This window comes from Silene latifolia, chromosome 9, assembly GCF_048544455.1.
Source record: "Silene latifolia isolate original U9 population chromosome 9, ASM4854445v1, whole genome shotgun sequence".
Classification (NCBI taxonomy): Eukaryota; Viridiplantae; Streptophyta; class Magnoliopsida; order Caryophyllales; family Caryophyllaceae; genus Silene; species Silene latifolia.
Window position 1 is genome coordinate 47,913,776 of NC_133534.1, and position 12,272 is coordinate 47,926,047.

The 12,272-nt window shown below is 37.8% G+C and overlaps 1 protein-coding gene and 1 long non-coding RNA gene across 2 annotated transcripts; both read left to right on the forward strand.

The window, feature by feature from the left end:
* Nucleotides 1-211: 211 nt before the first annotated feature.
* On the forward strand, nt 212-1,389 carry LOC141602662 (uncharacterized). Its single transcript, XR_012524590.1, has 3 exons — nt 212-350; nt 975-1,009; nt 1,241-1,389. It is a non-coding gene; the product is annotated as an uncharacterized LOC141602662 (long non-coding RNA).
* Nucleotides 1,390-1,505: 116 nt separating this feature from the next.
* Nucleotides 1,506-6,699, forward strand: LOC141601003 (ruBisCO large subunit-binding protein subunit beta, chloroplastic-like; the record flags this gene model as incomplete). The annotated part of the gene is made up of 10 exons (XM_074421264.1): nt 1,506-1,634; nt 1,863-1,967; nt 2,068-2,160; nt 2,254-2,346; nt 2,436-2,558; nt 3,013-3,275; nt 3,516-3,591; nt 4,351-4,434; nt 4,841-5,374; nt 6,305-6,699. Coding segments are annotated over 6 exons (588 nt in total), but the record flags the coding sequence as incomplete, so codon positions are not given.
* Nucleotides 6,700-12,272: the final 5,573 nt, after the last annotated feature.

Genomic DNA, 12,272 nt, shown 5'->3' on the forward strand with positions numbered 1-12,272 from the left:
ATATGCATACGAGTCTTTATATCTGCCAAAGATTTCTGAACAATACTGTTAGGCCATCTTATAAACCAACTACTTCAATCTTGCTTAATTTCTCACTTTTTAAATCCCTACCTTTTAAAAGAGAGAACTTGGTGTGTACTGTAGCAATGAATAGTACACAACCAAGTTCCCTTTCCACCGTTGATTTGCTACTTTTAGATCTCCCCCCTCCATTTTCCTTTCACTTACAGCCATACCTTTTCCTTCTCATCCGTCACTCCTTTTTCGCAACACACGACCTTTGATTCCATAGGATTTCACGATGGCATCATTCCTCTGATCTCCTCTCTCAAGTTGATCAACCCCTTCAGGTTCCTCTCTTTTCCTTCCTTTTTTCTTTTTAATCTCAATTATCCACAATTTGATTCCATATGATTTGTGTTAATTCTTCATTTGATTTTACTTTCTGGGTAGTTTTAATTAGGGTTTCTATTCATATGATTGTTGCGTTGTTTTTTAATTGGAGTTTCGGTTTACTAGGGTGTATACAATTGGGTGGAACTGATTGTTGGGTTGTTTTTAATCGGGTTTTCGATTCGCTGAGGTTTATTGAATTGGCTAACGGTGATGATTATTGATGCGTATTATGTACTCCATATTATTTATTTCTGCCGATGATCAGGATTTGAGCATTTGCTGGTGTTGAAATGTCAATTCCACCCATTTTCATCCAACTCTCATTATCTGCTCATCTTATACTCTCACTCATTTTCTCCTCCATCTCTTTCTCTTCCAGTTTTATCGATTTTCATTGCATTCATTTTCACTTGACTAATTTCCTTTTTTTTTTCCTACTATAGCTACTACTCTAATTTACTCTTATTAATCTTGACTCGTAATCGTTTTACATCTTTTTTGATGTTGATGTTGATGTTATTGTTGTTGTTATTTCTGATGTTAGTATTAGAACTGATTTTTTCCTTTTTTCCGTATAGGCTTTAGGAACTCGATACAGCCTTGTCTTCAAAAGGTATGGCTTCTAATTATCTTTTGATCTGAGAAAATTTTTTTACCTCTTTGTTTGGGCATTTGTAGTGTTATTATTGCTAAATTACTACTTCTGGTGTTATCCTTTCTATTACTATATTTTGCTTATTATATTAGATCTGTTATATGGGTGCTGATTACTATTGTTATTGTGATGCCATCGGATTTCTTGCCCTTCCTTTATTGATGTGGTTTGTCTTTGTTGTGTATGCAGTTTTGTGGGCTGTAGAGGTTAGAAGTACAAAGTTATGACGGCCCCTGATTTGTTAGTGTTGCGTTCTTTGTTAACGAGTAGCGGTAAAGAGAAGTGTAGATGTAACTATAAGGTGAGGGCTCAAACATTATAATTCCTGCATTGTGTACTTCCCACAGCCAGAGGTTTGCTGTTGGTAACGTTGGTAATTCGGTGACCGTCTAACGCTTGTCTGTTTCATTCAACTCTGCTGTCTATTTTTTTTGCCTTTTTTGAGAGTTTTTTGCGCTTTGTTCCTTTGGGTAATCAGGTTGTTCATATTCACTTGTTTTATCTTTCAAAGGTCGGAGCACGAACTGAGACCGAGCTAAAAGAGAGGAAGCTGAGAGTGGAAGATGCTCTTAATGCAACCAAGGTACCTATCTTGCTAACATCATCACATGAATCACATATAAATTTATATGAGACGGTCTTTACTTGTGAGGCCAACTCATTAGCCATATAATTAGATGGGCAATATGTAACTATTTGGTCCGTTTCACATGTGACTGTTTCATACAAGAATCACAATACATTAATAATATCACTCTGTGAAAACCCTACACAGCGACTACTAACTTGAAAAATGTCAAACTCTTTCCAGGCAGCAGTAGAAGAAGGTATTGTCGTGGGTGGAGGCTGCACCTTGTTGCGCCTTTCATCTAAAGTGGATGCCATCAAGGAGACTCTTGAAAACGAAGAGCAAAAGGTTTTGTCTAAATTGTTTAGACCTCTAATCTGACAGTTAGTCGTTATTCTAAAGATCTCTTCAAACTGTACTGGTGTTAACTACTCTTACTTAATGTCAGTTCGGAGCAGATATTGTGAAAAGAGCGCTTACATATCCGTTGGATCTGATTGCGAAGAATGCAGGGGTTAATGGAGTTGTTGTTACTGAGAAGGTACAAAATAAAGTTTATGATGCTATTAACTCAATTATCAATGTGAGTTGGCAAATACATCCATTCAGAAACGACTGATGAATTTTACTCCAGGTTCTATCTAATGATAATCCGAGTTTTGGGTACAACGCTGCAACTGGAAAATACGAGGATCTGATGGCTGCGGGCATCATTGATCCCACCAAGGTTTGAAAATTTTGGTTGAGTTTGTTCGGTGATGATTGGTTACATTAGCATTATAGCGGCTTATCTTGCTAATGGTTTTGTCACCACAGGTGGTGAGATGTTGCTTGGAGAATTCCGCTTCCGTAGCAAAGACATTCCTTACATCAGACGCAGTGGTGATCGAGATCCGGAGCTCGAGCCTATGCCTGCTGCAAACCCAATGGACAACTCAGGTGCGATTTTTGGTTGTTTTTCATGTTTTTTTTTCCCCAAATAATGTGGGGATGTGTATTTATCATTTTTTTAGTGGAGTAAAAAACCAAACTGGCTATGTTTTCTCTGGATGGTAATGGAATAAAACTAGATGACTTAGTGACCTATGCTTTGATTTCGATCATTATGGAATAAATCAAAACGACTCACTAAACTAACGCTTCTTTTCATTTTAAAGTTGTAATAATTCAATGCTATTTTCTTCGAGTCATAGCCTGAGAGTCATAGGGAAGGTTGTGTAGAGCCGATCCTTCCCTATATTGTCATTTGCGGGATCCCTCAATGCACTGGGCTATATTGTTGTAATGTGTGGATGGCTGCCACAGGGGCGTTCTACTCTTTCTTATTGGATGAAGTTCCTCCTTTTAGTGACATATTCGTTTCCATTGACAATTTTTTTTTTTGAAATTTCAGGTTATTGATACTAAGATCTCGGTTAAACTTAATCACGAGGTGTAGTGAACATCGAAATTATTGCAGAGAAAAGAAAGATGAAGCTCGGAAAGTTGCATAGAAACTATAGAGGGTTAACCGCTTGTCTCTCTTGCTCTCTTGTTTATTCCTTCTTTTTGAGGGAAGTTTATCGGTGTGTTTTGGAACGCGCAGGGAGGTCGACCCTTAACGTCCGGATCAATGGCGGCTGCCAGACTTGCACTGAACGACTCGCTAACCAAAAGGTACGTGCACTTCTTACCTTGTAATCATAGCAACCCAGCGAGTATCCTGGGAACTTTACTGAGGTTTATGTACCATGGTAATATGCCGTTAACCGCAATGCTGATATGTTTTGTGCTTTCCGACAAATGTTGGGCACAACACGAATTTCCGCACACCTGCAGAGTCTATAAGACTACTGGGCGCGGAGCCCTGCGCCACTCGGGGCTTAAAGTACAACATAACACTTGCAATGTGCGCAGGGGTAGATACGATGGGCTGCGTCTTGCTAGCTTGCTACGCACCATGAGGCATGTGTGGCCTGTATCGCCTTCTCAGGTACAACCGCTCTTAGTACCCAACGCTTTGCCTACTGCTTTAAAATTGTTAAACATACTTCAGGGCTCCTGTTTGGATGTAAGTTTATCTTGAACCTAGGGACCATACCTTAGTTTGCAGGCACTCGAATAACCTTTAGTGATTCTGTGTGCCTCTTATAAACAAAGACTAACTACGCCACCCAAACAAACTGTGTGGTCTGCTTTCTCGAATGGTTATGGATGATTCACGTGCTTGTATAGAGGAAGTGTAACTTTGGGCTTGTCTGCTTTGAACTATAGTTCTTTTCTTTCCAAATTAACCCATAACTTGGTTACGATCTGAAGCGTGCGTTTTATATATACTTCGCCGTCCCAATAAAATAAAATGATTCGTACGGGTGGATTATATGCTTTATGATGTTGAAGGGTAGCTGAGATGTTCAATTTTTTAATCTATATTGTTTTTTTTCCCTGAATTTATTTTTAACTATGCCGAAAGAGTCTTCCAAATATTTTTTGGTTAATATTTTGTGAAAACCGTAAGTTTGGATGAAATTGGTGAAGTGAGAACTCATGTGCACCACATTCAGGACAGAAAAGTCTAGGCTTTGGGGTTTGTTGATGGAATAAGCGTATCGTATTTAAGAAATCCTTAAACATGTAATGCTACACTTTGGTAACTATCGGGAATGGTGTAATGAAAACTGAAAGTGTTGTTCAGAATGGTTAATATATCATAATTTAATCATCGTAATTTCTTTCACAAAACTCTTTTCAGCTTTACAACAGCTGCAGGATTGTGGTACCAATGTCTACGAACCGGTTAAGAGCTTCGGCACCCTTATGCCTTCTTCATATCTAGGTTATTACATGTTCTGACTCCCGTCGCCTCTTTATCTGTGGTTCAAAATATGTTTTGTTGTGTGTTTAGTTTGACCTTTTGCTATTGGGGTTTCCCTTCATCTGTAGTAGTGTTGCCTTCTTTGTTGTGGACAGTTTACTTTTGCTTTCTATTTAAAGAGTAAAAATATATATTAAACAAAATATTAGCAAAAAAAAAAAAAAACAAAGACAAAATTGAGATTATACCTCCAAAAAATGTTGAGATGTGGTGATTTAAAGGATATAAATACATAATATTAGCAGGAAATATCAGCAAAAATACTTTAAAATGGAAGATATTTTTGAAATAAGAAAATAGTGAAAAATGTGAGGTAGTTAAGGTAGATATTTTTGGAATAAGAGAATGTCTTTGTGTGTTTGAGCAGGTTTGTTAGTGAAGCTGAAGGACTACTGTGAGTGGATGGACTACAAGGATTTCTGGAAGTTCGTAACAATAAGGAAGAAGGAATTAGAGACATTGCGAGCTAAGATTCCGTTAGCGTTATCGGAATGTGTGGATCCGCCAAAGTTCATACTTGAAGCGATGTCGGAGGTGTTTCCGGTGGATAAGAGAGGGGGCACGTGTAATGATTTAGGATGGGCGTGTGTGTTGTTGCTTGAATCGTTGATTCCGGTAGTGGTTGATACCGCGGTGGGAAAGGATAGATTGATAGTTACTCCTACTGTGAGGCAGAGGGCTGAGGGGATTGCTGAGACTTGGAAGTAGAGTTTGGAGGAGCGTGGCGGAATTGAGAGTGTGAAGACGCCGGATGTTCATGCATTTTTGCAGCATTTGGTTACGTTTGGGATTCTTAAGAAGGCGGATGTTGGACTTTATAGGAAGCTTGTTGTTGGGTCTGCTTGGAGGAAACAGATGCCTAAGCTTGCTGTTTCGCTAAGGCTAGGTGATAATATGCCTGGTATGCTATGGTTTGTTTTTGTGTTTTGTTTGGTGTTATATGTGATTTGAAGTTGTGCGAATCGAAATGTGGGAGGATAATGTCGTCTTATGTGTATTATTAGCTGAAGAATTTATGTTGTTTGATGTGAAGGTTGTGGTTTAACGTTTTGTGTCTGAGATTCCATATTCTGACTGACTTGTCCTCATTCTCCCCATTCTCAGCAAAAAATGACTGAAAAATGTTGATTATAATTATTCTCAGTTCATTGATCTATGAGAGTGACATTAAATAGTTTAGATATATCATATATGGACAGTTTCGAGATATACTTTGTTGTGACTATGTTTGTGATGGTGTTTTTTAAATTGGTTGAGTTTCTGGTCACTGTGAATTAATAGTCATTCGATTCTGTTTTTGGTTCGGGTCAGCCGCTTCCCCTTATTGTAAAGGTAGGTACATTTGTATATCTTATCCCTACCCCGCAAATTGGGGGGGGATCCTTTCAGGCAATGGGGGAATGTGGGTATTGCTGTTGGATGGTGTACACTTTTTGGTGTTATTTGCTTGAATGTATTTGACTGTTGCTTATATGTAAGCTACCCATTCTCTCTGGTCTAGAAAAAGTGGGAGTATATATTACTGTAAAAGCTCAGTTTGAGGGTGTGAGCTTGGTGAAAATCGGGAAACCCTATGTAACTGTTTTGAAACCCCCTTTTGTTAACCAAATTTCTCTGGTAACTAATAACCAAATAATGACACGAAATCTATGCTGTTATCTTGTGGTCATTGAATTGATCTCGGCAATACGCTTTTAAGGCCTCACTTATGTCTCTGCCTCTATGCAAAATATGGAAGGTATAGTGTACTGTGTATGCACTATGCAAAATGTAGATATGCTGCACAAACTAAATTCAACAATGTACTATATATCTACATGTTGTCCCGCAGGAAAGAGAAAGCTACCTCAAGTACATTGAGACCAAATTACAGAACGCAAGGTTGTATGTACAGGTAGTGCCTAGCACAGCTCTTTCCAGAGCACAACAACTGGAATGGGTGCTCAAGCAAGTCTCTCTAAACTAAACACCAAGATTCTATTAAGCTACCTTAGCAAGTTTTGAACCGGTTTTGAAGGCGCTGAATACCTACCAGTGTAAGGACGCATAATCTAATGTTAGGTTGCCTTTTTAAAAAACGGCAAAAGAATATGAACAATTGGCTCCTGGCAGTAGCGGTTAATAAGTAACCAACGACTATTAGATGCACCCTAGATATTGTATATAAGTAACTATCTTTTCTGCAAGACTATGCTGTTCTCTTTATATATATCTTCCGCTTTGGCACATCGTAATCTTGTATAATATGCTAAGCTAACGATTTACTGGGGTCCTTTGGATGATGCGCACCCACAGGAAGGGCTGTCGGCGGAAAAGGAAATTAAGCATAGCCACAACACATACACGAAACTCCTCTCGAGTTTCCGAAAACAGAAGAACAAATTGGGGCTCCGCGCCCGGTAGGGCGCGGCGCAACAACTAGTATGATAGAAAAGTGAGAGGATCTTGACTCCTTATAAACATCTTCAATCTTGCTTAATTTCTCACTTTTTAAATATGATAGAAAAGTGACACATATCAAGCACCTATAAATCTTCGCTGCAACTTGGACATTCTTGCTATTGAGTACCACTTCACCAAATCAGGACCAGAGACCCTTACTTTTAGCTGCTACTATAGTACTCTCGCAGGGTGATCCTATATCCCCTTTTTTTTGTTTACTGTTTGTATGGAATACCTCACCAGAATTCTTCGATATCACCCTTTATATGGTGGTTAGAAACTTTTTTTTTTTTATTTTTTTTTTATTTTATGTTTTTTTGACAGCTGTGAAGAAAGAGTTTTACATCATAGAGGTACGGCTCACTAAACCATACCTATAAGCTACAACATAAAACACCATAGAGCTACTAATAACATAAACTAAAGCATAGTAACAATTGCATCGGTAAACAACGTCGTGTTGATGGCGTACGACGGAAGTCGGAACACGCTCTTCAAACTCAAACTCCACCCCAATCTCTAATGGATGAGCAACGTTGGCCAAAGGAAAAGACTCATCTTTGCTTGTCTTGATAGATGTAGCTTCAGAGAAATACCTGCAACAAGACCCAAGAAAAGGTCTCGGAGATTCATCTCCTTGGCTGTGAAAATCTTCCTCAGAAAACCAACGATTCTCTACAAACTCCATTTTACTCGTCTTGATCGAAGCAGCTTCAGAGAAATACCTACAACAAGACCCAAGAAAACGTCTCGGAGATTCATCTCCTTGGCTATTGTAACGCCCCGTAATTTAAAGTTCTATAATAAGAATAATAATCAAAGGAGCTGTATGAATTTCATGAGGTAAGAATTGAAGTCGAACCTAAATGGGTGTCAAAGACAGAGTTTCATAGGTTACCCACATCAAACTTATGAGAGGAGTATGATGAAGTAAGGAAAGGAGATATGAGCAGTAACGCTCATGATCAAGGAAGAAGGAAAAACAGACAACAAGGAAATGCCCAACACTTTTGTCACGAACTACAACCACACCCAAAACGGTTCCAAAAACTTCCTAACAACAAAACTCATAATCACATTACTCCCAAGGGTTTCCTCAATTGCTTATGTTACCTCATCCTAATCTATTCCCTGAAACGAGGTATTCCACTATAAGCGTGATCTCATCGTTCCAAATCCTCAAACATTCAGAAACAACTTCCACAAGCCTAAGGTCAAAGCTTCCAACAAAGCTATGTTCGTATCCAACTAGTGTCAACTATGGTTTCTTCAAAAAGTAAACCTTCAATCAAGAATCCCAATATCAAGCTATAAACTCCAAGAGAATGTTCCTCAAATATCCCACAAGATTCTTATTTAAAAACAAGGTAGTAACATATCAACCCCAAACTCTGAAAAATCAATAGGATCTCAAGTTTTCTATCCTTTTGCTTATTAAGGATTACCAAAAGCGGATCTACACTCAGCTACAACATCATCCCATCATCTCAAGTACTCAATGCGACATCAAGGTCTATAAATCTATAGGGCTAACAAATTCTTCTCAACACTGAGTCTTTCTCAACTCAAGAACTCTCAAGAGCCAACTAATACCAAATCACATCACCAATCCATTTTGGTCATCAACATCCCCAAGAAGTATTCTTTCCAATTTGATATCCTAAACTTACTTACCATCAAATTTTCAAGGAACAAGGTCATAATTGTAACAACACTTTATCACTTCAGAGTTCCTAAAACCATACATTGGAATTATGTTCCTTAGCCTAACAATTGGTGTCAACCATACCATTACCCTTTCTAGTTTCCAAAGCAAGCGCTAAAAACCTCCCAATAAAGTAGCTTACTCTCTCTTTCATACCATACCTCAAGTAGTAATCAATATCACTCACTAAAACCAACTAATAAACTCACATTTAACATTTCTCACATGGTAACATATACATTATCAAACCCTCATCTCCAAAGTGATTATGGAAGCCAATCACAATCTCGACTACTTAGTCAATCCTATATCCTCAAGTCACATCTCACTAACTCCGTAAACATGGTCAATAAGGTACCCACTATACTAAGGAGATAAGGAGTGATAAAGGAATAGAGAAATGGTAAAATATTTTCAAAGGGTGCATGAACCAGACAAGTTAGGAAACTAAGAAGTCAGACAGTAAAGATAACGGTTGACAAAAACAAGAGGTATTCGAGTTAAGAAAATATCTAGAGCAAGAAGAAGATACGTAAGAATTGGCATAAAAACAAGGTTCAACGAACGTGAAAGAGAAGGAAAAGAGAATAGAAGCGGCACAAAGAAAGGGCTACCGCTTACTAAACACTCATCAAAGCTTATGATTGATATGATAAGGTTACACCACTAAGGTGCTCAACAAAGCCCCCAAAAGTCTACCAAATGATATGACTAACAAGGACTCCACAATGGTAGGTATTCCTCAACTCAATTGGTTCTAAGAGCCAAAATCAATTCACCACACCAATTCATTTGTTACCATCTATGTCCCAAAGTATCTCCTTTACCATTCTCATCATCGAACTTCACTTACTATGTCATCCCCAAGTACCATGGCTTGTTTACTCCCTCATCTCACGACTTAGTACTTCTAGTCTCCAATATCATAAATTAGAATCACATCTTTGAACTCACGAACTACATTAAACAACATTCCACCAAAATTCCCAAATTCAGATATGATTAAAAAGGTCAACCACGTGTTCTCAAATTTCAAAAGGTTAACAAGGCTACTCTATACTAGGTTTGGTCAACTCAAAAGGTTTAACAAACTAACTAATTCCAAAGTACGATACCAATCCATTAAGCAACGTCAAAGTCCTATTGTATTCCTTTCAAGGCCTACAAGGATTAGGACTAACTATCATTCCTTAAATTTTCCACAAGAAACATTAAGACTCTCAAATGAAGTCGCTCAGGTTCATTCCATCTTATGTGCTAAGGTGGTACCCATGCTCAAACATCTATAACAAACAAGCTCTCAATAGAACTAAATCCCAAGGTGTTTCACAACTCACTAGGCTCTCATATTAAGTACAGCTAACAAGACTAACCAAAGGATCCCAAGTTATATTTTCCTATACAACTCAAACCTTAAACAATCAATTTCCCAACTCGTTCATGCCCTCTAATGATATATTCTCCCAAAACCGGGTTCTCTTGAACAAGGAAACTATCCTGCGGAATAAAAGGAAGGTGTCCACATGGACTTTATTATAAGAAGAAAATGAACCAAAGATGAATCGGGAGAAAGAATAGAAGAGTAGTTACCAAGGCGAAAGAAGAGGAATTAAAAAGACGAATAAACAACGAGATTGGAAGATTAAGATAAGATAGCATTATCTACATTTATTGGAGAGCCAACTTGTAAAAGAGAAAATCAATTAGTACCTAACAATTAGCAATCACAAACAGACTACCACATAAAATCCTAAATCTACCCATCCTACCCTTCTCTCAAGTTTATTATTCAAAGGTCAAGTGATTTTAAGTGGGGTGCACAAACGTGCGTCGGGACTCGGGAGCAATAGGCTCTGATACCAACTGTGACACCCTTAAATCTAGCCTTAATTATATACGTAAATTCTACAGAAAAACTGGTAGGATATGTTTGTAAATGGTTCAACTAGTCCAAAAACCTGCAATTTCAAAAATATCCTTCTCTCAAGTTTATTATTCAAAGCATATCTTTTCAATGAAACGGTGATACTCTTGCCGTGGTAGGATATGTTTGTAAATGGTTCAACTGAAGCTTGATAAATGGCCTAAAACAAGAAAAAGGCCGATTATCTAAATCATTCAACCGAATTTTTACCCGCAACCCCAGCCCTGCGACAGGTACGGGTCAAATTGCGGCTGACCAATCACTCAATTAATCGACATCGCATCATCAAAGGGACTAAGGCTCAGTTTTCGGCACAATCAACAAAGCATTACAATTATCGCTATAAAATTCATTTTGTAAACTATCCTAACATGTGATAACTATTAATATAAGCACAATTTTTCCGTTAACATAATTTTTGTTACTAGTATGCTTCAATTCAAATTACTACCCTTTTGTTACTTATACTATTCTAACATTAATTAACCCGAAAAGACCAAGATTGTACGAAAACCCGCGAAACAAGCACGGACCGACCCGGGCCAACCCCAAGACCGGCCGGGCTGCCGTGGGCTCGCATTTCGCTGCTGCCGGGCCATTGCCGCGCCATTTCTCCTCTTTTTTTTTCATTTTTATACATTATAAGACCGTCTGAAAATTAATTAATCGCCCCCAAATTCAACTTTGATAATTTAAACTAACAAAAGGCATAATTTAAGCTAACAATTGACATGCATGCAACTATACTAGACATGTGAAAATTACTACACCAACAAAAATCACCAAACATACAAAAATCAAAAAACATGTGACGATCTTTCGTCGAGTAACTCGAAATATGTTACCTTAAGCTAGAAAAAGAGCAATTAACACCTTGAAAACCCAAACCCTAACGACACTAGCCGCTATCCTCTACAATATACGAGTCCCCGAACTCGTCTTCCAATCCTTCACCTAAATAAACAATTAAAACATAATAATAAGCATATAAACCGAAAATTCCGAAATTTGGTCTTAAAATAACTTAATAAAAACTGAAATTAAATTATACCAAGTTGTAGATCGCGACGAGAGGATTCCGGAATGGTAAATTATGCGAAAAACGGACAAGAAACGAGTGAGTTATGTCGATTTTTGGTTTGATTTTATATAAATGGTGTTTTTTGGTCTTTGATGTTGATGATGATGATACTAAGAACAAAAATCAGAAAAGAAAGGTAAAGGGGGGAGGGGATGCCGCGTAAGAGGAAAAGAAAGGACGGGATTCGGGTTTGAGTCGGGATTTTTCGAGTCGGTTTTGACTCGTTTCGATAATAATTAAATCCGTAAGTCAAATGCAAATTCCGTCAAGTCCAAAGTCTTTAAACACGAGATTACAATAAAATTGAGTATTCATACGACCCACTTCCAAATTCGTTTACCCAACGTTCAAACGAATTGTCATTTTCCCCCCGATACGCCCTTATTTCGAAATAAAAGATTTTACACGGTTTAAACTATTTTTAAACATTTCAAAACTATCAAAATAAATACTTTTCTTCAAAATATAATAAAATTATATTTCTTTGAATTATTTTTACTTTAAATATATTATTGTCAAATTTTACTTGATTAATTAATTATTTTCGAAATATATTAACGGTCCGAAATTACGGGGCGTTACAGCTGTGATACACCTTATCTGGAAACCAACGAGCCCCTTGACCCAGCGAGAGAAAACAAAGTGCA